Here is a 27,924-nt window from a genome sequence, read left to right on the forward strand (position 1 = left end):
TATTGTTTACATGCATTTATTTTGAACACGCGTGTTCATTGGCAGATTGCAACAGGGTGAAAGGTGGTCATCGTCTAATTACAGGGGTGGGGAACCTTTTTTCTGCCAAGGACCATTTGGACATTTATAACATCATTCGCGGGCCATACAAAATTATCAACTTAAAAAGTAGTCTGCTATATTTAGTCAAACATTTCATTAACTCACCCCTAATGTGATGGCTGGAACTGCTTCTCTTTGGTGAGGCGTGTGATGTTAGCTGGTATTGATGATGTTGCTACTCGCAACTGCTTTTCCAGGTTTGCTCCTAGATTTATTGAATTTCGAGTCCCGCCTGCAGTTGCCTTGGCAGGGCCACACCAAATGATTTCGCGGGCCGGACGTTCCCCACCCCTGGACTCTAATACAATACTCTATTTTACTCTACATCGTAAACCTATGCTTTCACTTGTTTGAAAGGAAATCAATTTACCTGATAAAATAATTATGCTAATGCTGTCGCAGTGAAGTTGTGTACAGTATATAAAATATTAAAAATGCTAGGTTTTATACAAATACAGCCCTTTTTGTCAATTCACTGCTGCATGATGGCCTCCCCACTTCTGTTGCGGGTATTTTGGCCATACTTCACCACACCGGTCAGTGCACGTTGAAGGCGGCGAGCGTAGTAGACGTAGGAGCATCGTACAATGCAATAATGGATTCTGCTTCTCACACGCGCAGCCCCAGTGGGTTTTACTCAGTGATAGTCAACTAAATATTTTCGTAGAAAGACCTTAATGAAAGGCATTACGGGCAACCTCCCAATGGAGACGCAATACACATGTTCGAAATGATAGCTTTTCCCTGGTGTACCAATTGGCCATCAGCCGACGCACCCCATAAACTGCCACAGCACACACGTGACGCGTCAGTGCAAATCACAGCATAAATAATGTAATTATGCGTATTATTGTTGCCAGGATATAAACGAGGTGAACCACTTGCTGGATGTTTTATTGCTAGATTACAGAAGTGATACTGCAGTGGCACGCACACTATCACTCAAAAAACACACAAGTGCCTTGTGCCAACATATCACATAAGCAAAGCGAAATGGGTCACCTACACAATCGTTATCCTTCATCTTGAAGTTTAATGTTTAATCAAGTCACCTGCCGCATGCCTTGTGTTGTACGAAAGCATCTTTCGGTCCAATTTGTGTAAAACTCGAAATCCTTCACTGGCATGGCAACTTCAAACAAGACAGTGAGATGACATCGAGGCGTTATCTATGCACGCAAAAAAATGGCAAAGATCCCTCGTATAGCCTGCAACAGACTGTTGGGACCAGTGCTGTTAGCGGCACACGAGGGGGTGGGTGGCCAACACCACGCCCGGCCGCCTGTGTCTCGCTAATGGCGATGTTTACACACTGCACCAGGTACTAATTTGAGGGTGAGTCGACCTAGGGGAGGCCCAGGACCGGTTCAGATAATCATCACTGGTGTTGGCCGTGAGCGGGAATCGAACCCGGGTCGCCAGGTTCGTAGCGCAGCGCGCTAACCGCTACACTACCCCTCCCCACATGTATGCACGTACACACTCACATAGACACATGTGGAGGTTTACCATTTCTCTTCTCATGTCTCATATTAGTCAAATACGTTAACTCTTCAGTCCCCCACAAGTTTACCAGTCCGTCACACTTAATGCAACTTCATCAATACACATGCCGCACGTGTTGACTGATACAATGCAGAATGATCGTTCGCTGGAAATAATGGCAGTTAAGGAAGGCAGAATTGGGTAAATCTAATAAATACCAAAATAATATTGCTCCATTGAGAAAGAGGGATTTACATATAAATGTATCCGACACACATTTACAAACACACACATACATGCAAGCACACAGTACCAGGCGAAACATCCTTTTGGGGCACACCCAAAATCCCATTGTGAGTGACAAAGAGAGATGTGGACGGACAGGATGAGGGAGATTGCTTTCTCCTCCATTACTTCTCCCTTAACCCCCCTGCCCCCCGCCCCACTAATCAAACGATGCGGGACATGTACTTCCAAGAAATTGCCATTGAGTGCACCTCTAAGATGTATTGCTCGGCGTCCTGTTAAACATCATAATCAGCATCAAGAGCAGAGCTTAACACACTCGACCAACGACAACCTTGTCACTCAACCAGGGTACAGGTATTTTCTAGTAACACAAAAAAAGAATGATTATTGAAGAATAAGCTGCAGCTTCTTTGCACTGGACTTCAAAGTTATTTCTCGAATGTGCATCAAGACCATAAGATGACAAGTGGCCAGGAGACACACAATTGGTAAAAGTTCGTTGATTTTTCATGCACTTCCAAAGAAAAATGTAACCTAAAAACAATGAGTGGTATTTCACGACATTTTCAAAACAATATTTCACAGAAACGTGCGCAGATTAATTTGGCTTCTTTGAATGAAAAAATATGTTTTATCCCTGAAATCCCAGCTCCCGGCTGCAAGACGTTGTGCTGCCATTGTGGCTTCAGATACCGAGCTCTTTATGCGAAGATGAAGAGACGCTCACCATGCAGTGCACAACGTGAAGTAGCCGAGTAACAGGAACCTCGCCGTTGAAAAAACAAACGTGGTCGGGACATCACAAGAGGCCGACACGGCGGTGCATCTGCAAGTCACGCAGCTGCAATTTTTCAAATATTTCCTCTCATTCATGAACCTTTAAAATAAAATTGGAGCGCTTGTGACACCGTATGACCTACGTGTGTAGCTACACAATAACCTCAAATTAATAAATGTACAGACAACATGAGCAGCTACTGCTATGGCAATGTCCACATGCAGTTCTATTTGGATTATTATGACTGAGAGGCAAAGCCTCGGTGGGATGAGTTGCAGCTCCCCGTGCTCCACACACTCCTGGATTGACAGCACTTCACCCCAAAATACACGCATATTTGCACGTCCACGAACACAGACACGCATGCTGAATCGCACGCCGAGGGGCAGGCAGCCCTATCTTTGGCGGTGGCTGGCCAGCAGATACTCGGAGCTCTTGCACGTCACAAAGCTCTTGATGTTCCTCAGCGAGCCGCCGGACGTGAAGTACGCCCACGTGCCGAAGGCAGCCATCATGAGGTAGGCCGGTATCAAGCTAGCCTCGTAATTGGGATTCGCGAACGTCTGCAGGCAACAACAACGCCACCGTTGTGAATGCGGTGTTTGCACAAGTCACCATGTTTACAATACACAGACAAAAAGACGAAGATCCCCCTTATAGCCTTAACAAAATGTTGGGGCAAGTGCTGTTAGCGAGCACCTATGAAGGCCGGCACAGCACACGAGGGGGTGGGTGGCCAACATCACGCCTGACCGTGTTTGTCTTCCTAGTGGCGATGCTTACGCACAACACCAAGTACGCATTTGAGGCCGAGTCCACCGAGGGGAGGCCCCGGACCGGTTCAGATAATCATCACTGGTGTTGACTGCGAGCGGAAATCGAACCTGGGACGCCGGATTCGTAGCGCATTGCGCCAACCACAACACGACCGCTCTCCACAAAATACAGAGCAGACAATGGGATCTGCGTTTGGCTAATGTATAGCTAGATATTGATATTTCTCATAGAGGTGACAAAACTGAACAAACACACAGAATACGAATCTAATCATAGCCTGGAGGTTAAAGAATCATTGGCATTAAACGATATAAGTACCAACATCGTCTTGTAAGACATGTTGGTAAAGCCCTCAAATTTCATTTGGAGGATTGTGAGATCATTACTTGATCAGCTGTCAGCTAACCATCGTTGTGAGGTCAATACAATGTGATGTTAACAATGGTCATGATTTAAGACTGGCCCCCATTACAGCAATGTGGAATTACCAAACTGGGAAAGGGCTGCTAGTGATAAGCATTCATACAATGCTCATTCTAACAAGGAGATGTTTCACTGCACATTAAATGTTACAAATTGGACTCTTCGATAGCATCAATTTAAAACGTCTCTTGAGATTGATTATCAGACACAGCAACATGCTCAGACACGATCTGACCGTTCACTGCCACACAGTCATGTCATCAATTGCAGATCAGTTTGTTCCCACATTACATTACAGCTGATGAGGCAAAACACCAGGCCGTTATATTGCAAAAAGGAATTGTCAAACAAGTCGCAGTCACAAATAACTGTATAATAAGGCATGTTCACACCAACGGTACATTTTTGGGTTTTAATGACAGCAGAAATAAATGCCTCATACATGGAAGAATGTTCACATTAATTTGGCTATGTTAATTTTTTCAGGAGTGCTTACAAAAAAAAAACTCACTTAATTTTATTATGCCTCTGAACACACTGGTTTTGTCTGGTCCTCACTTTTGCCAAATTGAAGCAATTAAAACAACGTGAAGTAAAACATTGGGGGCACTGCGGGCCACTCGTCAAAAATGACCACCGTAGCCACAGTGGGGGTGTGGTTAGAAGGAGGAATAATTATAGAGGACTGGGGCTGTGACAGGAGGAGCAGCACATTGTCAGGGAGAGCGATTAGACACACAGAGCGAGAAATAAATACAGCAAAACAGAGACACCGTGAAAGAGACACAGACCGATACATAAAGACAGATAAAGACACACGGATGTCCACACAGACAGATTGAGAAGCAAACATGAAGACAGGGAGTTAGAATCAAGGACAGGGAAAAAGATAGATGAAGATACTTCAAGATACTAGATAAAGAGTATGAAGATACTTGCCAACATATTGAAAATGTACGTCAACAGAAGTCATAATTAGGAATAGCAGAATAGCCAGGTAAGCCAATTCGTAAAAAGTGCTATTCGCTGCACCTCCAGTTAATGATAATGCACTCAAGATGTAGACGCACGCTGCTGACAATGCTAAAAAATCAAGTGCTCTAATATTTGCCTTGTTAAAACAAAGGGCTATATGGAAACATTTGTCTGGAATACTCATTCAGTCACAGGAATGAATTATTTTATATCGACAAGCAAACAGATGGCTTCCTCGTTATTATCCACAGCGTGTCGAGGTATAAAATGAGCAGTTGTACCTTTGACAACTCATCTCCCCCTCGCTCTCCTTGCAAAAGAAAGTTGACAATGCATGTTACAGGCCTCTCACCGCGACAGGTAATTGACGAGGAGCTGAATGAAATTGGCTCTACACATTTCACACTCACCAGTGAGGACACGAAGACGTGGCTTAAAACAACCGCAGCCACTCCCCACCAGTGTTTCCTGTCACAGGACTGGAAGAAGACCACACCCCAGGCAGTGTGCAGGAGCACCATGGCCATGGTCATGAAGGCTGCAGGAGGAGACACACATGTGTGACGCGAGACTCAAATGCAGGGAATGAGCAGTGAGTAAGAGTGCATGTTTTCAGCCGTGTCTGGTGATCAATTTTTAAGATTTGTCAACCACGTGCGAGTCGGTCGAGTTGACCGTAAGTCCGGTAACACATTCCAGCGCTCTGAAGTCAAACGGCTCGGTTCAAAAGCATAAAATGGTAATTCGTGCAGGAAATTGCCAATTTACGTTGCATCCTGAACAGTGGACGTTTTAGACCATATGACATTGTGTGCTGGTGTCATATCACCGTATTAAAACATTACCTGCAACTATATTGTACGAAAATAATAACTCACCTTTCTTCATAAAATTAATCCTGTGTCTCCTTTGAGATTGTACGGCATTATTACACAGCTAACATATAAACTCACAACTGAACATGAAATGTGTACATGCCACTTGTTTATAATTCAAGTTAATTCCCTGTGAAGCAAATCATAATTCTCCATAACGCTGTTGTGCATAAACATGTGCTCTTGTGAAGCTTATGAATAATAATATTTTTTCCCATCAAACCATAGCAGCTTAGATAGTTTTCACAACAGCACAGAAAATTAGGTTTTTGGGTTGAGTCTCTAAAAGTGTAAATTTACATACCGGTAATACAAGTGTGAAAAGCAAGTCAGGAAACATTTTGAATTTAATAGTTTCATGTTCAACTCTTGTTTACTGAAATTTTCAAATAGCATGCATTTTTGTGTTTTTTTATAGTCTAAACACCATGAGCCAAATTTAATTGTTGGTGAATGTCAATTTTCATCAGATATTTGGCTAAAATGTGGCAATGCCACCTTTATCAATAATCCATACAATTTCCATGGCAATGTGACTCATTTGCACTATCCACATCTTGGCAGACAGTTAAGCATTTCCCTTTTAAAAATCCACAAAATTATAAGCATCACAATAGAAAATATCTTAACAGTAGTGTCATTGGATTTCATTCACTAACTCAGAAGTGGTATTAGGGACCTTCATTGGAAACAATAGAGTATATGTTTATACATCCGAGTGCTGTTTAGATGTGTTTGTCAAACACCACATATGGCAAAGTAAATGTAAGAGCACACCGAAGTCATAAAATGTATTTAAAATTAAACAAAATTAAGGTGAGTTTCACAATTTTACACACAAGAACCTGGTTTTACCTCGGAAAGTTGATTGCAATTTAACCCAGGAAGGTAATGCCATTTAACACACCTCTATTTGTTTAGAAATCTGGCTAAGGGAATTACCTTCCCGAGTCAACACTTGAATAACCAGCAAAAATACACAATCAGATCAAGGACAAAGACTGCAGTAGTTAAAAAAAAACTTAACACAGCAACAAGTAAGGCCAACCTGATGAGAGGAAGTAGTGTGCAGAGTCTCCGTGGATTCCTACCGTCCCAGGGCCCAGAGACTCGGCAAGGATGTTCACGCCAGAAAAAGCACCGCTCATCATGCCGAAGCCCAGGCCAGACACTGTAGAGGAGGAGGGACAAGGCAGACAAAACAAGTGACAACGAGTACTGCATGAGCCAACACTGGAGTCGAGGCTCGATGCCAACCTGTTAAAACAAACAATGGGACAATGCTCAATCTGAGCCATTGGTGGAAATTCCACATTCTCATGGCATGGGGCCAGTCTATTAAAAGAATAACAACTTTTGTGGTTGTCATTTTGTTGACCACGAATGAAATATAGGCACACCTCGATTTTAACGCGTAACCTTCAGATTGCCAAAGCCCTCCAATTAGCATAGTTGGCTACGTACGTTGCAAACAAAGTTTAAGGGATAAAAAGTTCCAATGGTTAATTCTAAGTCCAACAAGGAGATGTATGGAAACAACAAACATCGTGAGGCCTTTGCTGTAAAAATGCCAGCCTCCCAACTTGTCGTATAAGCTTGTAATCCAGATCTTTAGATGCACATTGGTGGATCATACAGATTTTAACAAGATGACCAGTCGATAGCAGTGCAGAAAATTGAGTCAAACCAACATTTCTTAACTTTTGATTGGTATCATTTCATACTTGGGTATCCTCTGGGATACATAACACTCATTAGGGAATTTGCCAAACATCCCAATGCAAAACTCCTCCGGCAACACGTTCAACACTTAGTAAAACGTTCATGGAAATATAACATTATACAATTAGAGCCAATGATGTCAGATAATTATGAAGGCTTCAGAGCATTTATGAACATATCGGTTGCATTTGAATCTAGGAACATGCTCATCAGCAGTACTCCAAAGAGTTATTGTTGTGTCTGAACTGCTTACTGCATCCTGAAGGCACGTTTCTATAGGATACCAGACGTTGGAATGGTATAGCTATTGGCAAGGCAGCAAGCTCTTGCTTAGCTGATTGAGGGCATCATGGTGGTGAGATGTTAACTACCTTGCCTGGTATACAAGAGGTTGTGGGCTTCATTCCATCCCGGAAGCCTGTATATTCGGAGTTTGTATGCTGATCTCATCACTCCAGCCCTACAGAGTCTGTTTTCTCGGCTGTGTGCTCTACTTTTGCTGCCATTCCATCACTACTCCCATCCATCAACCATCATCCACTGTCATGACATTACCTGCCCAATCCATCTTATGTTCCTGAACAGCTGATATGATGGAACTAATTCACATTTGTTCCCCGAATCATGTGTTCCACTTTCTTATTCTCGGTCTAATACCAAGCATACATCACCCCCACCCTCCATGCTTCTTTACGTAATTTTCAACTTTTGCTGATTTTTGTTTTAATTAATGTCCATGTTTCTGATCCACACCATTATAGGCAATACATGACGATTGCAAAAAATGCTCACGCACACAGGCAATTTTTTTTATTTAGAAATTGCAGTTTAATTAAAGCACTCCATCCTGATCTCACTGACCTCTTTATTTCATGATTTTGATCCCCACTGATAACTCAACATTTCTTAATGATGCATATTATATTGCTTTCCAGTTGTGTGTGCGTGTCAAAGTATTATTTTCTTTTGTTCAGCGACATTTTCACCACACACCACATTAGTTTAATTAGTTGCATTTGTAGAAATCCCCAAATAACTCTCTCCGCTGCACAATGCCTCGTCTACAGCGGCCGTATTCTGTGCACCTTGCGATCACATTGCAGTACGCTAGAGACAAAAACAAGCTCTGGATGCAGACGCAGCCATTCAGTGTCCTAATTACCGAGTCTTAAAGACACGCAAGGGCAAATAGTCATACGTACAACAGCAGCCATGTGTGGCTCTCACACAGCGTTGAATAACCAAGCACAAACTGGAGTTCTGTGGAAAGAAGTATTCAAGGAGCTGATAACCAATTTCAACATTTTCAGGAAATATAAGTACCAATTTTCCCATTTCTAAAAGAATGCATAAACGCTACCTTGCATAAAGACACCCAAGCTCCTCTAAGGACTAGGGACCCTTTAAAAAACCAAAGATGTGTACTATTTGACAAGATGGATGACCTATATCACAATTAGAGCAAGTCAGATTGTGTCCTTGCTCAAGCAAGAAATAGGGTGGTGTTCGTTCATCTCCGTTGGTGGTCCTGAGCTAGCAATGGAAATTCCGCATTCTCATGGCAGGAGTGAGTCTTTCCAGAGTGGTGTTGAAGTTATATATAAAACTAAACTATTTTTATTTTACCAGGTACGGCCCATTGAACTGTACAGCAATTTTTCAGAAGCGACTGGGCCACAAATGATAGTCCAATGGAGTGGCTTATCATGTGGAAATTTATAGAAGCCACATATTTTCAACGCATGTTTCTAAGTGTGGAGTGAAAACCCAGAGTACCCGGAGAAAAATCCACGTAAGCACGGGGAATACATGAAAACTCCAAATATATAGCCTTCAGTGTTGGGATCGAACCCACGACCTCCTGTATACCAGGCAAGGCAGTTAACATCTCGCCAACGTGTCACCCAAATGGATGGTATAGAGCAAAAATATTTATTGACAAGCTGTTTTTAACCCCCTTGGATTTTAACGTAAAATCTTCTAATTGCTAGACAAGCATTCCAACCACAGCTCCACCTGGCTGGATGTGCCAGGCTACGTGATGTATAGAAAAGAAACAAACACTTCAAATCCTCAGGTTATGTTTTAAATGAGTTGGTTTGGAAAAATATATTGCCGCATGCGATTTTTTGCACAATTTTGGCATATTGATTTCACCTGGTAATCGGAACACATCAAGCTTCTTTCAATGCAAGTGCAAACCTTGAATTCAAATTTAAAAGCAAATACGATTTCAATCAAATAGAATCACTATGATGCTCTAATAATGGGCTGTTTAGCCATCGAGTTGATTTAATTTTTTTCATTTTGAAATGGCTACTGTGCAATTAATTGCTGCAGATCCTAGACCTGTGTACTGATGGGGGGAAATGTCAACGTGTCTGCAGATTCAAAACCTGTTAAAAAATCAGGTCGAAGCTCAAGGCCACACATCAGGCAAATATGACGCAAACGTTATGATTACGTTAACTAGATTACTAAACCACAGGCAGGCAAAAGCGCTCATTACAACACAACATTTAAGGCGGAAAACTAACCACTTATGTCAATAAAAAAATGTTTCCTTCAAAAAGGTTCAAAAGCTTAAGAAGGCTGCTCTGAAGGATAATTTCCCAAAACATGAGCCCGCGACATTTATTTTCTCTCGAATAATGCAGTTGTCATGATGAAAATTGTGAGTATTTTTAAACAGTAATTTGCAATTGCTTGCTCAACCCACGACTGGGAGAAGGGCCTTGAGGGAGCTGCAGAGAAACACTCAAGAGGGAATCCAGGCCTTCACTTTCATGCTGGCCACACATTTTTAATAGAACTTGAACTTCTTTCACACCGTACTTGACCAACCGTGCCAATCAGTTGGATACTCCCACTTCACCCCTGCACACGTGACCTGACCAATGGAGCAACTGTGGTGTACCCATTCATACTGATAGGTGGAGAGGCAGGGGGATTTACCTGCGTCATTGTTTCAACTGTGTCACGACAAGATCGAACCTGCGACCTCTGGATTGCAAGTCCAGTCTGCGAAGCATTACATCACAGCAGCTTCCAGTTACAATGCCCTCACGTGCATTTTAACTGAAGCTGTGCAAAGCAATAAAATATTGGGTCAAGCACACGTCTTCTGTTCATGACAACTAGCACTGCCCACGTATTTGCACGGGATACATGGCCGGGGTTGAGGGTGCATGGGCGGGGGGAGGCGTGACGTCGGCGCAAGGCACTACCGGCTCAACGCTGTGGGATGCAAGTGACATCACAACCGCACACTTCACATTGCACCAGCTAGCCAGAAAAACGTCGTTATTATAATATAGTATGACGCTTTGTCCGACTTGAGCGTCACGCGGCAGGTTACATTTTAAGTCTGTTATTGCATAGAAGCATCGTGTATCACGTGACATTTTGAGTATGTTATTACATACACGGTTTACATATATAGGCAAAACAATAACAAAACACTGTTGGATTCTGGTGTGCGAAGAAAGAGAGAGAACACTACAGATTGACAAGAGTGCAAACCTTTTCTATTACGGAGAAAGGAGTTGCCTAGTTAAAAAGAAACTGGATTTACAGAGCGTTCAAATGCTTGAGTACCTTAGATAACATTGACCAAATGTGCAGAGTGAAAAATAAACTATCCCTAACCCCCGTGGGTTGACAAATCTTTGCATCCAATGAAACACAGCATGCCATGAGATAGTCCACTTATCCAATAAATCGCCATTTGAGTCTCTTACGCATATTCTTGCCGAGATTTTACGTTCTTCATAATCATTCTTTTGATCCTGAAAACTACAATTGTGCATTCCAAACGGACGCCTGATATATGATCACTGGGAGACCACAGCGATACTACGCTGCTCCAGACACAGTGATCTGGCTTGACCGACTGACTGTCAAATTGTAGTTGCTGCTCTGTATCTACTACATCAGTCAGACGAAAGAAGAAGACCATAGAGAAACACATTCCTGCGAAGGGAGCTGGTAAGAACGTTGGGTTGCTCGGTCAATGGCCAGGGTCAACGGCGGCGTGGTGTATTCCGCAAATATGCCCGACTTTGAGGGCGGGCACAAGCCGGCGTGAGTAGGTTAAACGTTGAGTTTTATAAGGGCACCACGGGGTGACCAGCCCCTCCCCACCCTCCCCACCCTCCCCTCCCCACGTAGCCCCTCCCCACCCAGGCCCTCCCCGCCCCTCCCCACCCTCCCTTAAATTGTAATTATTTAATAAATGAAAGCCAAACAATTCTTAAGGACATATATACATATATATACACGTAGATATGTATCGCTAAGATTACATTTCCAGACTAGCAACACAATGGGGAGCAGGGAAAAAAATCAATGAAATACCACTGTAAATGCAGAGAATTGAATCACAGGCTCCTGCTGATGGATTTCTAGTTTTAACTACAATTTATGTATTCTTTTAAAATGTCCAAAGAGATTAAAGGAAGTGCTGTTTTTCTTCTTCGTAAGGTAGCAAGCCATTAATGTATTATGAAGGATGAACAAGAGCTAAATTGGAGATGTATGCATTACCACAAGAGATCAAACGGAAAGATTGAATCGTACAGCCATGTACACCACACGCAGTGGGCAAGTGGTTGTGATATTCATGCGAGTGACAAATGGTCGTTGCCTGGTTATTTAAACACCACCAGCATAATTTAGTTTGTTAAAGGGCAAAATACAATAAAAGGAATAAAACCAGGATGATGGATCAATACGTTGCTGATGACTCATTGCGTGTCAGCTGGAGGGAGCTACAGTGCTCAGTGGGAGGGAAAAATCTAAAAGAAAAATCAGCGCAGCGGTTTCCAGCCACATTGGTTTACTCCACAGGCACTGCAGTTAAGCAGCAGAATTATCTACACTCAACATTAGAAGCCTAATTCACAAGTTGCTGGAATCCATTATTCCACCATTTAGCAGAAAATTGCTTGATAACGTGTAACTTAATTATCCAGTTTCCACCAAATGCAAAGTGATTCTTCAACAATTGCTAAATTCTGCCAAAACGGAGGAGTAATCTCGGAGGGCTGGGACAGAAATGCAATGGCACGAAAAAAGGAGTTGAACATCCCCACAGAAATGTGGCATTTCAGCTGTAAAGGGGCATGGATAGAATATTGGGTGTGGTAAAGGCATGGCGCCCATTCCAAACGATTCAAGGTGCCAAACAATAGACGCACTTTGCCAAAATGTGGGAGAATTGCCATAATTTTGCCCACCTGGAGTTGCTGGACTACAGACTAATGTCTACCTCCCTGCAGAAAAGCCATTTGCAGCATTTGAGACGTAACTGAAAATGGCTCAGTACTCAGAGGCTTTGATGTGTAAATTGTAAATATTTACATCAAATCGCAGGAGAAAGGCAATCTATCCAAACGGTAAGCAATGATGGACAGTGCATTAAAGTTTGCTTAAGAATGGTTAAGGTAGAGGTACAGCCCTGCAATTTCTTGCTCACACCAGTGTTGATGGAAGGGCCTCCATTAGAGGGAGTTCTACTGAACCTTTCAACACGGTGTTTTTGACCTACTCTTCGTATTGGAGGAGGTGCGAGTACTCGCCTCACCCAACATGGGGGAGAATCTGCCAATCTACATCTGACGTTAACCTAAGTTTGTTGAAAAAGTCAAATTGTAGCACTGCTCAAATGAAGCGGCCTGGCCACAAATGATAGCTCAACGAAGTGGCTTATCGCGTGGAAATTTATAGCAGCAGCCAAATACTCTAAACGCATGTTTCTAAATGTTGAGGAGAAACCCCAGAGGAACCAAAGGAGAAAAATCCACATGACCACGGGGACAACGTGCAAGCTCCAAATATACAGGCATCAGGGTCAGGATCGAACAATTCGCCACCGTGGCACTTAATCAATTCTTACAAGCAAAAGGGGGTCTAATAAAAGTCAGGACAGAAGATGTTTTCTTTAAAACAAACTCCAGAATTCCATCTACAAGACACTGTCCTTGTCTCCTTTAGCATTTCAAGGGCAGCATGATCCAAACGACACATCTATGTTGGAACACTCAACATACAAAGCCATAAAGCATTTCATTTTCTCACTGTGAGAGTTATTTCTGTTAATAAAATATCGCTGACATGTGTCCCTTTGGTCTTGTAGAATGTGGCATGCTTCCCACACCCCACCCATTCCACACAATACTGACGCATAGTCTGACCTTCATGAATATTCACTCAAAATATTTTTTGAGTGGTGGTGGGAGAAGGGGCTCTGAAAACAAAAAAACATCAACCCTTATGCCCTCTAAACCCACAGCGAGAACTTGTTTTTGCTTACGCCTTGCAGTTCTCCTGCAACATAATGCATGCTGATGTTTTGTTTCCCAAAGAATGCATTCACCATGGAAGAGGATGCCTGTCCCCAAGGATGTCCAACATTTATAAAGAGTGGTATATTTTATTGAATATATTTTTTTCAACGTCTAAAATGTAAAGCGGCAAATTGACACTTCAATATGAAGGAAACAAAAACGCTTTTATATGAAAAAAATCATGATGCTGATGTTCTGGACTGGCTCCACAAAATTTAAAACGTAATCAACTGAGCACTGGGGTGGAGTTGATATCTCTGTTGGTGGTTCAAAACTGGCAGTAAACATTCTACATTCGCTGGTGTGGGCAAGTCTATTTGACGACCATTCTTAGCTGCTCAAAAGTGGTACTCATGCCATTGAACATCGCTGGAAATAGAAGCCACAAAATTATGATTGTAAGGCAAGCACTGAAGCCACAGTGCTGCCCGGTCACATTGCTGCCCAACAATATCCTTCCAAATTCCAAGATGAAAAATCTACAAGTGTTCTTTACTACAATTGTATATCGCACAACATTTATTGTATTAATTACGAGTGCAATTCCCCTTTGTACGCAGCCTTATTCACATTACTACTACATTTTCAAAGTTAGTTTAGATTTGTATTAATTGAATGTTGTTAAACTATTGTGTACTTCAATTTTCTAGATGTAACTCAGATCACCCTTGCATAAGAGGCAATGTTTCATGTGTCTCAATACGTTAATTTCATCTCCTGGTTAAAAGAATACTGACCGATACCAAAATCCTTCATAACACATTATGGTTTAAGTGTTAATGAACAACTGCTTCCATTTGCAAAGCATGGAAAGTTTTAGGTGGATGAAACAACTAATTCGGTACGCAAGGGCAATCCATTACAAAAATGGAAATTACCAAGCATCGTACAAGAGAAGGCTCATGAAATAGCCAATGACGGTAACCAGGTCACGCTATTAAAACAGGGCATGCAAGCACCTAATGAGCTATTAAGACAGAAGCATTACAGAAAAAAGACCGGCTGCAGGATTGTGTTGCAAAGCTATCCATTTGCATACACATGTGACTGTCCCCAACTGACAGGTAAAGAGTCGATCCATTTTTAACCCCCCGAGAGCTTCCATCACACTATGTCGAACGCTCATCAATGTTCAAGCTCAAGGTGTATGACCTTTTCCAAATGCAGCTTGCTGTACTGTGTACTATCCTTGTTTTTAGGTGAGGCGTGGTAGTTTTCTGCCAAAATTCTTGTCATTTAATCCTCCACTACCTAACTAGACCGTTACATTTACATAGATGGTATTAATGTGCCAAAGTATTGATCAAGTTCTCAGCAATACATCTTCTCACCAGTCGCTTACCAACGTCATTCCCATTTTTTATGAATTGGGCTTGGCTACTTAATGCACAATTTTTTCTAAAGAAACCCATTTCAACAGCGATTGCATCCGAGCTGGAGGGTGTTGTTGACCACCATGCGAATAACCTGTCTTGCAGGATAAGCCTACCCTAGCCGTCCACTTGTCAGTCTGCTCCTCCACTGAACAAGCCGAGCAATTTGAAAAGCGATTTGCCGATTACAAATGAAGTATTGGGATTATTGAACACAGAAAAAGAAAGCGGCAACAGTAATTGCTTTGAGAACCTGGGTAAGAATTAATGCAGCCATCCATGGCTAAAATGGGTTCTTCTCAAGTGCGGTGAGTTGATGGATCTCAGCCTGGTTACCAAGAAATGCACCATAAAAGAAAATAATGTATTTTGTTACACTCTGGCTATGACAAATTCAGTATAATTGACATTCAGCAGACAATCATTTCAAGGGCATATACCAGCTGTGTGCCCCTCCTGTAGAAATATGTCTATGGAGTGAATTCAGAAATAATTCTGTGATTTAATCTACCAGATGCATGCTCTGCACCGATAGCTGACAGTGTTCTCAATGGAGTTGTATTAATTTTGCAATCGGACAGCAACAGTACAACTGGAATTTCATTCGGGGGGGAGGGGGGGGGGGAAGAGTAAAACCTATAAGTATAGTATTCCATATTGGGCATCATAATAATTGTCAAGGGCCATGATGCCCCAGATATATAGTGTAATGTTGATGTATTCAATATTTGCTCTCGAGTAACATAATAAACTAGCTGTACTCGCCGCAACATATGCCGATCTATCAGGTCTCACGTGTTGCAGCAACTCTTTCTCCTGCGTCAGCTGTTCTCCTGCTGTGTTCGTCTCGCCTGATGACGGTTGCTTGTGTTGCGATCGAAACGTCGTGATCTATTAGTTTTCTACCTACGTGACTTTACCGAAAGAACCAAAGAGTATGGATTCCTGCAGTCAGGAAAGCTTCAAATCAAGATAGCTGTACTTATAAATGGGTCTATTGCATTTTTGTTATATTTCTCAAAAAGGTATTGTACTAAGTTGCTACCAATAAACTATTTTTAGTCCGTGACGCATCAGACGAGGATTCATACTTTTATGCAGATTTAAAGGTTGCTGGACCCAGTTGTATAGTGGATAGTGAGACCTCCTTCCCCAGTGGCAAAATATAGTAATAGGTTTTTACCCTTTCAAATGGTACAAAAACTGACACCTTTATACAAGGGATCATGTTTGCAATAACCACAACACAAGCAGTCAAAAATGTTTATTGCAAACATGATCCCTTGTATAAAGGTGTCAGTTTTTGTACCATTTGAAAGGGTAAAAACCTATTACTGTACTATATTTTGTCACTGGTAAAGGAGGTCTCAGTGTAAATGCTTACCCCGAGCTCTCAATACTCTGACAGTGCGCTGTCTTTGAGTTGTACGCATTTTGGCGTCATCTGGTCCAACACCAATGGAGACTAGGCTCTAAGAAAAGCTGTCCCGGGTGTGAACCAATAAACTTCAAAGACAGTGCATATCATTATCATAATCAGAGTTGTTTCTTTTTGTTTGCATTTTGACTGCTTGTGTTGTGGTTATTGCAAACATGATGCCTTGTATAAAGGTGTCAGTTTTTGTACCAGTTGAAACGGTAAAAACCTATTACTATATTGTGCCACTGGTAAAGGAGGTCTCATAGTGGATGGTAAATGTGTCTGAGTACAGAAAGAACAAGACCTGCTTTCAAATTAGCTGTAATAATAAGGTAATCCTCTACAACCATTCATTTGTTTAGTGCACTGTTATGTCATGAACGTGTTTCCCTCTTTATTCAAGAAAGGAATGCCGATCATCTCGATTTAAACAACAAAATGTTAGGTTTTTGAAAGTGATACTAATAAAAAAAATGAATAGATATCCAATCAGTATATACACTACCAACCTTCAAATTGTATGTTGAGCACTCTAAAAACAGTCATACTGCCCTAGACTTCATGCAGACATGTGAAACCTGGTTGTATGATAACATGAAAGTGAAAAATAATTACTCATCTTGCTATCCCATCTTGCTATCCCACCTATTTATGAAAGCCACCGTTAAGGAAGCAACTCCATGTGTGGGATGTTCTCAACTCGCTAACCCACCAGCAAAAAATAACACGAAACAAACTGCTTTATTTTACATTGTCGTTAATGTAAATTTCATCACAAACCACGGGAGCATAAAAAAGGGGCCAACACCAAAGAGAAATAACAACAAAACACGATCAATGGTAGTGACCCAAACACATCGTGAACGAGGCGAGGTCACAGTAATATCCCAAACTCCTGACAGCGGCTAAAATCCAGAGAACAACAATAACAACAGTTCCATCCCACATTGTATCAACCATACAAACATCACCCCAAAAAGCACAAAAGCTCCATTAGCCGTAGGCAGCAGCACACAAGATTTTTTTTTCCCGTGTGATTTGGAAACTGAAAGGAAGCAGTGTTCACTATTACTTTATATATTTTGCCAATGATCAATTGCTGCTTAAGCCAATGAACTAGTCATGAGTAAAATCAATACTTGGAAAATGTCCATATAACGAAAGTCTATACAGAGACTGTATAAGTTTCACAAACAGGTTAAGTTATGCATAATTTATATGTTTTCACATAAAACCGGATGACTCAAGCAAGATACTGCTGACCTCTGCACAAAAAACCAGCAATCACTGGTTTTGACTGCAACAAGGTAGCATTGCCAAAGGATGCACGTGGACCATGGTGAAGGACGACTGAAATCAAAGCTGTGCGCTATGTAAACAGCAGCTTCGTGTTTCATACTTTGGAAATGGTGTGTAACAGCAGCTATAACTTCCTGCAACAATAAATTGTTAACTCGTACATGATTCGTACGTTTCAGTTACATTTGCAGGGTTTTAACGCTGTTGGTTATTAAGCCATTGCTTTACACTTGCTTTACTTCATTTGACAGTTTCTATCTAGGCTCATGTGTAATTAATCACGGGGAGATTGGGTCATGTTAATCAAGAACCGCAGAAAAAATAATACATGCATAGACAGCATTTCTTTGCAATCGCCTGTCTACATGTTGACAAGCCAAGGGCATAAAGCCGTTTCATGGTCTCTGCACCTAAATGGTAAAATAATAATAAAAAATTTGTTTAAAAATAGTTTACAGAAATCATCACTTAAGTGCAGCCACTGATTTCAGAGCACTTAGCGCGATAAATCAAACATTATTTATAGTTAAGCACGCACACATTAACATCTGGTCTCTGAAGCAAGCATACAGGGACTGACCCACACTTACCGTAGGCCATCTGTCGGATGGATATGGGGGCCATGCTCTCTTCGCCAAGAGATGCTAGCCCTTCATTAGCCTTCCTGCAACACAAAATACAAATTTTAAAATGATAAAACATGCATATCTAAATAATTATACATCCTCTAGCTAACATCATAAATCAGTTAGAATTGTCTCCATACCACAATATTTAGTTTGTTGTCGTTCCCCCACACCTCCAATTAGCACAGTTAGCTACGTACGGTGTGAAAAAAGTTCAACATCGTGTGTTGACGTCCCATAAAGTGGCACCCACTGCATTGGGTCCAGACAGTTCATGGGCTCAGCTGACCCCACCAACGAGAATTTGAATTTGCAACCCTCCAAATACGAGTGAAGACCTCTTCCAACAGTGCTACTCGATTCGCTAATAATAAAAAAATACATGCAAGTAACTGAACAAGCAAAATATGTCAGCATACTAAGGCGAGAGGCCTCGAAATACAATTGCTGGTATGCTAACAACAGCATGCCACAAGACTGGATAATGTATGTGCGTATGTTGAACTTCTTCCACACTGTATGTAGCCAACCATGCGAATCGGAGGTGCGGAAAAAACTATCAAAAATGTTCATTAAATTCTAATACCATGTCAACACACTTTATGGGAAACGTTTATGAAATGTACCGTAAAAATAAGAAACAGTGAAGTTATGGTGTAGTGCTCATCTCCATTGGCAGCACTGAGAAAGAGGTGTTAATTCCACATTACTCTCTGCACAGGACAACTGTTGTTGATTTCCCAGTGCTTTTTTTATTGTATAATATCCCTTTATCCCACAGGGATAAGTATAGGCTGAGTCAACCAGAAAATCGATTTTTAGCTTATGAGCCAATTAGTATAACCACTGTTCCACCCACACAAATATAAATAATTAACTAGGTAATTTTAATTGTGTAAAAGACGTGCAATGCTTCTTTTGGGTCAGCAAGGAGGAAAAACATCATTAACTGCGAACAAAAACCAGTAAAAATCAACACGTAACTAAATCAAATATAAACATGAAATTCACATATTCTTGAATGATAAGCATGACATTTACAATGGTTTTACCTTGTGCCACAACATTCATGATTATTTTGGAAGACATCATTTGCAATGATTATATTTCAGTTTTTCGCATTATCCATAAGTGCATGCAAAAACATGACTTCCTAAAAGGTATTACAAACGTTTAGCAACCCTAAATGTCAAGCATGGTGTATGGTCAGCCAAGTCTCATGCCCGACAAGGCATAGCGAGTGACACCTTCAACGAGCAAACAGCCAACAAAGGACTGTATATATGCTGTATGTAATTGGCAGTATGTATGTATAACTTCTTTCGCACAGTACAGTAATTGGTAGTCATGTGATAGATCACATTCATACATGCCATGTGGCTTGATTGTTCTCATATTTCAGTCGGTTCGATCGATAATAAAACTGAACTGCATCCCATCATCCTTTTGGAAATAATTAGCGATTTCGTAATAAGTACTTAAAACATTTGATAATTGATCAAGAATCCTAATTGCAACAACCACATTATCGATATTCCATTCCAACATGCCTTTCTGTACAATTATTTCCTTTCCTAATTCCAGTTCCACAATAAACCATGGTAATTCCTCTTCCCGGCGTGTTTCTCCAATCATGCTTTACATGTGTTACTCTCCCAAGCAAAAGCCACTTTTTACACTTTAAAACGATTCTGTCTGTGTTACAGAGTACCACTGTGGTGATTACATACTTGATAAGACGTGGGAGGAGGGGGGGGAGTGTTTCTACTGATGCCGAAAATGATTACGGCTTACAGGACACGCTCTATTCATCAAAATAAAATATTATCCATCTGCCAAAGGGAAGGAAAGATAAAACTAATGTTTGACTTCAATGCTTTTATTTCCATATCAACTGCACACTGAGAAGGCAGGGCATGCAGTGCTCAGCTTACCAGTTAAATGCATTTACAGCCTACGACTTGTACTGTGTAAGCACAATTTACTGCAACGGTATGTGAGCACATTATGTGACACCACGTGGATATTATGATATTTTATATGGTCTACCAATTTTTATTGGACTAATCTCTACGTGTAGTAGCAGCAAAACTGAAAATCAAACCAAATTTTAAGCGGTTTAAAATTATGTCTATTACTCCCTTCCATATATTTCATGAGTCAATAGCCAGACAGGCGAGTGATTAGTGTTTAGAGTGCATGACTCACAATTTTAAGTTTGGGGGTTGACTTAGCCCATCCTACCTCTGGAGTTATAAAATGAGGTTAACATTGTGGTACAAGTGATTGTCCAGTGTCGTGAACAACCCCCAGTGTAGAAACATGAAATCTCCTCCATCAGCTCAAGGCTGTAAAGAAACTAGAGTAAGACTTTAGAAATCGCAAAAGGGGCAATCAATGAGGTGAGACAAAAACAAACTCGTTAACTAAAGAAAGTACACTTTATAGCGTCCCACCATTTGCAACCAAAACACAATGTCTGCCATTCCTCTTAAAACACGATGCAGCAGAATGCTCTGATTGTGCAACCAGACTAGACGGAGCCACATTAACTGCTGGTTCTCCGTGCATAGCTTTACACCGCAAGGATCAGTTGCAATCAGCAAATCTATTAAGCTTTGCCAATCGGTTAAGTGTGAGAAATACGATCCTGTGAATACTTGCCCCCTGCTGCTACACACCTGTGTGGACAATTATTGATTCAAACAGTCTTCAGAAGCAGTCAGAGGCAACCAATGCTTTTCTCAAAATGCAGATAAATTAACTGCTGTGGGAGTGAAATAAAAACTCAGCACGCCTAGTCATAATGTTTTCTGCACAAATGAGTTTATGTGGCAACTTGTGAGACTAATGCACTATACTGTATTCACAAATTTTACAAGTAATTTCGGTCTTGCATTGTACTGTTACAGCTGAATACATTTTAACAATGAAGATGAATACTCTTTGGTTCTTTCGTTAAAGTCTTTCTACCTACGTGACTTTTACCGAAAGAACCAAAGAGTATGGATTCCCGCAGTCACGAAAGCTTCAAATCAAGAATGAAGATCAATTAATGTTTCATGTTGCTTTATAGCAATTTGTTGATGGGCGCCAGGGTACATTTGTTGGCAGGGGTAGAGGTGTTTACAACGAGGATCAAAACAAAATTCAACAGGTGGCAGTTAAGTAATTTATCACATTTAATCTCCCAGAACTTAGACAAATATGGTGACACTGCAGGAAACTGCCATTCACAATCGCCCCTCCAACATCACAATGTAATTTATCGTTATATCAAGACATCTTGCCACATGCTAGTGGCAGTGCAGGCATTCAACAAAGGACTGTTATCAACATTCTCATGGTTAACACCACCCAATTTCAGACCGTCAATCACGCTTGGAAGTGATGCTTAATGACAGCACAACTAAGTTGGAGCGGTAACATGGCCTCGTGGTAGCTCGTTTGCCACTTGTCGCAGAGGTTCACAATACGAATACAGTGGCCGCCACGACTAATACTGCAGGTGTATTGACCATAAAAATAAAACATTCTGTGACATTGCTCGTAATAGTAGGCCAGTCTGGGATGACGTCATGGTGCAAATATATTTTTGTTATAATTCAAATGACGAATTTGTAACAAAAATAGCAATCATCACCGACAACTGTGAAAACTAGGTAGGACCATTCTGAAAAGGCTTTCCTGCGTAAGCAAGCATAATAATTGCTCTTTGGTTCTTTCGGTAAAGTCGCGTAGAAATAAAATAATAAAATAATATAACTACATTTAGTTCGACCTGATGATGACCGATTGTGTTGCAATCGCAACGTCGTATTCTATTATTTAATTTATTTTATTTCTACGTGACTTTACCGAAAGAACCAAAGAGTAATTCATGCAGTCACGAAAGCTTCAAATCATCACAATAATGTTTCTGTGACTCACTTCAGCAGACGGAAGTACCCGTAGCGGAAAGTTTCCTGCATGGCGATGGAAAAAAGGACGCCCATAATCAGCAGGCCTCGCTGTAGCCCCTCATTGGTCTTGTCACTGAGCTGGTAAGCGATGAACCACAGCAGGGAGGACATCAGGAGCGACACCAACCAAAAAAACGCCCTGCAAAGTGGACAGGCCACGTTCAACAAACACACGCAGTCACAATTATTGTGATATAATTCATGATTTTAAATTGTCCGACCAGTGTTTTCTTTCTTTGGAGCCTAGGCTCCAAAGAAAGCTGTCTCTGGTGTGGACCAATCAGTTTCAAAAACAATGCATAAATTATCAGAGTATTGTTTTTTTGTTTGCATTTGACTGCAAGTATTGTGGTTAATGTAAGCATGATTCCTTGTTGCCAGAAAAAAGGGGAAAAACCCTATTAGTAGATTCCGCTGTAGTTTATTACCAGTTCCTGACTTTTCAAATTGAGTTCAATTCCCATTAAAGGTGGATATCTGAACCGATCTTGAGTCCCCCGCCTCACCCAAATGCCCCATCACCAACCCACATTGACAAGCATGGTTAACATTGGTCAAAAACATCACAAACAGCATAACTGTGGATTGAAAATGGTAATTTTTATTCTCTATCGGCTACATACTTCCAGATTTATATCAACATTCATGGAATTTATATAGCACATCTGGTTAATGGGGAAGAATAGGCTATGAACTTGGTTTCCTGAGTTCGACTTCCATTAAATGGGAAATTATATCCGAATGGTTCACCCCCACCCCTATCACCAACCCACACTGACCAATTGCTAAACTTCCATGATCAACACAGCATGGAGAGGCTTTCATCAAGCAGCAGATTCATGAGCTGAACATTCTTATTGTCAAGCACATTCTTCAGAGCGAACAATTGTATTACAAGTTTCCCAACACAAAAGTTATAACATCCCATTGCTGTTCAGATTTTTCACTTCTATCATTTATTGGGGCTGTTTCAATCCTAATATTTATCTTACCCCACGTGATATAAGCCAAGTCAAGAATAAATAGTTTCCAAACATAAACGGTAATACGTGGGTCTTGCCAGTGTTACTTTGTCCAAGTTAATATTTAACTAGGCCGAATACTGTACATGTTTTATGAAATGACAGGTTACAATTCATAGAACAAATCAATAAGCAGTTGCCACACTGTCTCAACAAGGTTGCTCTCCACAAAGGTCCAGAAACAGACAACACTGTTGACCAGCTGTTGAATACAAGTGGTCTTCAACACTTGCATAATTTGCCAAACATATGCAGACCACGTATCGAATTACGTGTCGAATTAGTTACACCGTAACACTGTAATTATAATGTGTGTATGCATACACTATAAACAGGCGACTAGCAGAGCTGACAAGTGCTTGATTTGAAATCAGAAAGTAACAAGACAAAATCCCGGTCGGTGATCAACATTTCGCATAATTCCTCTGAGATTGATTAAATAATTTTTAAAATGTGGGCAGCCATCAGTGGTCGTCTTATGGAGAACCTCGCATGGAAACACTTTGCCACCATAAATATGGTTCATATCCAGTCAGACTGAGACCTTGGGCGAACGATATACCGTACACTGACAACAGCTGATTTACTCGTACCACATGCACAGCGTTTGGATCAGCTCACTTCGTCCCCTTCTCATTGCCCATGCATACGTAAGGCATGGACCAGAAATCACACACATTGACAAGAAGATGCAAGTGTCATTAACCATGATATAGCAACATGCAGCAGCTGCCAAATACCCAAGGCAATTCTCCGCTCACCGAGGGCGCTAAGCCCAAGCGGACACACGTTTCAATGTGCAACCCCGGGGACTATGTTATGGCAAGGGGGGGCAATAATGAAATCCATTTGAAAGTCACAAATTACAAACGTGTTAGTTGCACTGGTGGTGGTGTTTGGTGTGGTATTTTTGTTATGATAGTGACTAGTTTTAGTGATTATGTTTGTGGTGCCGTGCGAAACACGTGGGCGATGTGCTTCTGTAATTTATAATTGATCGCAGACGTTTGCTGTTGGTGGTGTTAGCCGAGAATGCTCGCAATGCTTATGGTAGTTTACATTTAAACACGATTGACTAAATTCGTGGCACATGTACCACACGTATCGTGTACGACACGGGTCCCCTCGTATCCCACATGTCCCGTCTCTCACACATCACACATGTGAGCTCTAGTGCCCCGCGTCTCGCACACACACGTGTCCCGTGTCCAACACGTCTCGCAAGCAGTGCCCCGCGGCTCACGTATCGCCCATGTGCCTCGTGTATCCCCCACCCACCCCCCCATCACACTTGTGCGTCGCCAAGTCCCACAAGCCGCGCTCACCCTGCGATGAGGACGATGACTCGGAGCGGGTCTCTGGCTATCGTGAACACGAAGAGCGCGAACGCTGGCCCGAACGCGATGAAGGTGCACCCGAAGAACACAGTCGCCGTCATGACGAGCAAAGCGGCGGTGGTGGGGACGACGACGACAAAGAGGGGGGAGAGAGAGACGGAGACGAAAGTTGTAGGGAGTGGCAGCGGCCACGACTTCGCCTGCCGGCCCACAAGTCGCTAATCCCCGCAGGGAATCTAGGCAACGCCTAAAGCTCCACTAGGCCGCGGGAAGACCCACACGCTCGCTTCCAGCAGCTCATAGTAGTCAACCTCAAACAACAAAAACATGAATCTAAGGACACGCGACGCTTCCCGGGGGAGCTATGGACCCGACGCTCGCAGTGTTAGAGTTTCATAATTATTATTTTTATTTTTTATAAATGTATCGGCAAATCGCTCCCCACCCCAACCTCGACTGACTCCGCACCGCCAACCGGTCGCAGAACGGGGCCGACATTGCCGCTGTATTCCCCAGCGCGGATAGGCGATCGCCGGCCTCTGATTGGTCGAGGCTGAGCGAGCGGACCAATCGCACGCGTCGCAGTCGGCCGCTACCGCTAATGCGCGATAGGGAATGTAACGAGCGGGCGAAGGGGGGGGGGTCCTCTCCACACCCCACATTGCGATTAACCAACGAGGGCGGGTTTCGATCCATCGATTCCGCGTCGATTCCTCCGCTGTATATATCAGTCCACGCGACGAATCCTGTTTGGACGAATCGATTAATTACGATTAATTACGTTCAGGCGTGTCTCGCTTAACGAGCCGAGATGCGTTCCGCGAAAATTGCTCGGTAAGCGAAAACTCTTTAGACGATCATCGTTTTCCTATTGACTCACTCTCCGTTTCAGTCCCAATATTTTCCACTCTTAACCAACTTTTTTTTTATGTGAGAAATACAAATTGTAACGTAAAATAAGGAAACATCAAATATAACACCCCACATAAAGAAGCACATTGATTGCCTGTACTCAGCGTCTGCAATTAATTAGTGCCTCCCATCACCCATCCCTCCCCCATTGCCCGAAACGTCGGATATTATAATGTATATACTGTATTTGTTTCCATGTTAGGCAGTGTTATTGATGAATGTGTTGCGCTTCATGAATTGAACAGGGACATTGGAATCGCGATGAGGGGTGTGATTGATTAGCATTGATTGCATAGCCATTGGAGAGGGTGATCCGATTACAGATATTGTAACCCATTAAACGCATTGCGATCAATTATAGAGAAAACATTTAATTAAAGCCTCTACATGTCTCGCACCAATTAGCAATAGACCATTGCTTTCACAATATTCAATCACCCAGAATTCTTTCACACCGTACATAGCCAACTGTGCTGTTGAAAAGAAAGCAGGAGGGTCATTATAGATCAATGGGGTATGAATGGAAAAAGCAAAAAATGAAAATCCCTAATAAAACGGACGATTCATGGCCAATCTTACCATGTTTACAATGGGCTAGAAGCATGCATATTTACACATGGGTGTGTTTCTTTGGGAGGTGACTGATGACTTTGGAGTACCAACCTTTCTTGGGATAAACATGTAGGATAACATGTTCTCAAGTTTATTACATTGTAAAACAGTAAAACAAACGCCATAATGTCTTTATGCTCAAATTAGCATTGGGTGTTCATCAAGATTGAGGCTTATCAGCTAGTTGTGGTAATTCCACATTCTGATAGAGGAAAACCAGCATCTTACCGAAAATGGTCAAAAATGTATCAACCCCAGAAGGACGAGTGGCTGAGTCAACCCTGGACCAGCATTCAAACTTACACTATTACTATTTCTAAATCACTATTTTTTATTTAGTGATTAAATTTAGTTATTTTATTTTATTTTCACCAACGTGACTTTACCGAAAGAACCAAAGAGCAATTTCATGAGCGTTAAGCAAAATGCAATTATGGAGCAGGCAGAAAGATAATATTCCAAAATCAATTAAAATTGCAAAAAAGTTGAGTGCAGTATAAATGTAAAATATACAGGCCTTTGTCAATCCACTTCTGGATAAAGACCTCTGAATGCCATGTCAGAATGTATTTTTTAATACCATACTTCATGCTGGTCAATGTGGCTTTCTGACAATGCGGTCTGGGATAGACCTCAGACTGGTTCAGATATCACTCGTCAATGATGTTAATCACGACCAGGACTTGAACTCGGGTTGCCGGGTTCATAGCACAGTATGATAACCTGTGCCACCACTCAACCCCGCAGCATAAAAAATATATACTATAAAGGCATATTAACATAATAATTCAAATAAAACATACATGTCAGGGAAACAATGTGACTGTAGTTTAATTTATTTGTCTAAATGAGAGAAAATATCCTGAATATCATAAAAAAACATTAAATTTGTAATTTGCCAATTTGTGTTTTGTCATTCTTTGTTAATTTGCAATTTTTTGTAAAATCCTCAAACACATTGACAGCCACCCACAGTGTTAATTCTAGCACACAGCAACACATGGGAGGCACCAAAGTGTGCACCGCTTAATATAGAGACACCGATATCCACACCCTCAATGTAAAACTCCATGAGTGGGAAGACCACGGGCAGACCTTGGAGATTGGGTGTCGTCAACTGTGCAAGTCCTGCGAGATCTGACATCGAGAAGGACGCGATGGTGAGGTGTGGTGCAATCAACAGCACTGGATGTGATGATCTCTTTAACATTATTATTATTCATGTTGTTTAGCCAGGATTTCATATGAACTTTGATTTCCTGTTTGAGTTGAACTCGAATGTCTCCCGAGCCATTTGGAGAAGCTGCCTCTGAATGGGGACCATATCAGAGGCCAAATGCTGTTCGGCAACAGGGAAAATGGCCCTCAGATCACCGACTCAATTGCCACCACGAGTACCCATGCAAATGCAACACAAAGCATCGTACAACTTCCCACTGCTGGGTAAAGGCATCCCCCATTTTTAAATCCTTTATATTAAGTTCTCTTGCTTGCTTGCTTGCGCGCTTACGACCGTGCAAATCTTTCGGTCGTTTTTTAACCCACTTCCCGTGATCAAATCGAGCTGACATTTTGCACACAGACTCGTTGTGCGTGACAATTTATTTTCGTGAAAAATTTTTTCCAAA

General features: G+C 41.7%; 1 protein-coding gene across 1 annotated transcript; it reads right to left on the bottom strand.

Annotated features, from left to right (window-relative positions):
- On the bottom strand, positions 1–25,287 carry LOC144739083 (gamma-secretase subunit Aph-1b-like). The gene is made up of 6 exons (XM_078622084.1): positions 24,761–25,287; positions 22,382–22,552; positions 18,416–18,489; positions 6,713–6,835; positions 5,200–5,327; positions 1–3,177 (listed from the first exon to the last, which is right to left on the bottom strand). Exons 1-6 carry the CDS (start codon positions 24,871–24,873, stop codon positions 3,010–3,012), a joined length of 777 nt encoding a protein of 258 aa, XP_078478210.1. The 5' UTR covers positions 24,874–25,287; the 3' UTR covers positions 1–3,009.
- Between the last annotated feature and the right edge of the window lie 2,637 nt (positions 25,288–27,924).

This window comes from Lampetra planeri, chromosome 3, assembly GCF_965212315.1.
Source record: "Lampetra planeri chromosome 3, kcLamPlan1.2.h2, whole genome shotgun sequence".
Taxonomy (NCBI): Eukaryota; Metazoa; Chordata; class Hyperoartia; order Petromyzontiformes; family Petromyzontidae; genus Lampetra; species Lampetra planeri.

Excerpts from the sequence above, each read along its gene's own strand:
- LOC144739083 (XM_078622084.1), bottom strand. The coding sequence starts at position 24,873 with ATGACGGCGACTGTGTTCTTCGGGTGCACCTTCATCGCGTTCGGGCCA. Across the intron at positions 22,553-24,760 it reads GTCATCGTCCTCATCGCAGG|GGCGTTTTTTTGGTTGGTGT; the intron begins GTGAGCGCGGCT and ends TCCACTTTGCAG. Across the intron at positions 5,328-6,712 it reads ACACTACTTCCTCTCATCAG|CCTTCATGACCATGGCCATG; the intron begins GTTGGCCTTACT and ends CTCCTCCTGCAG.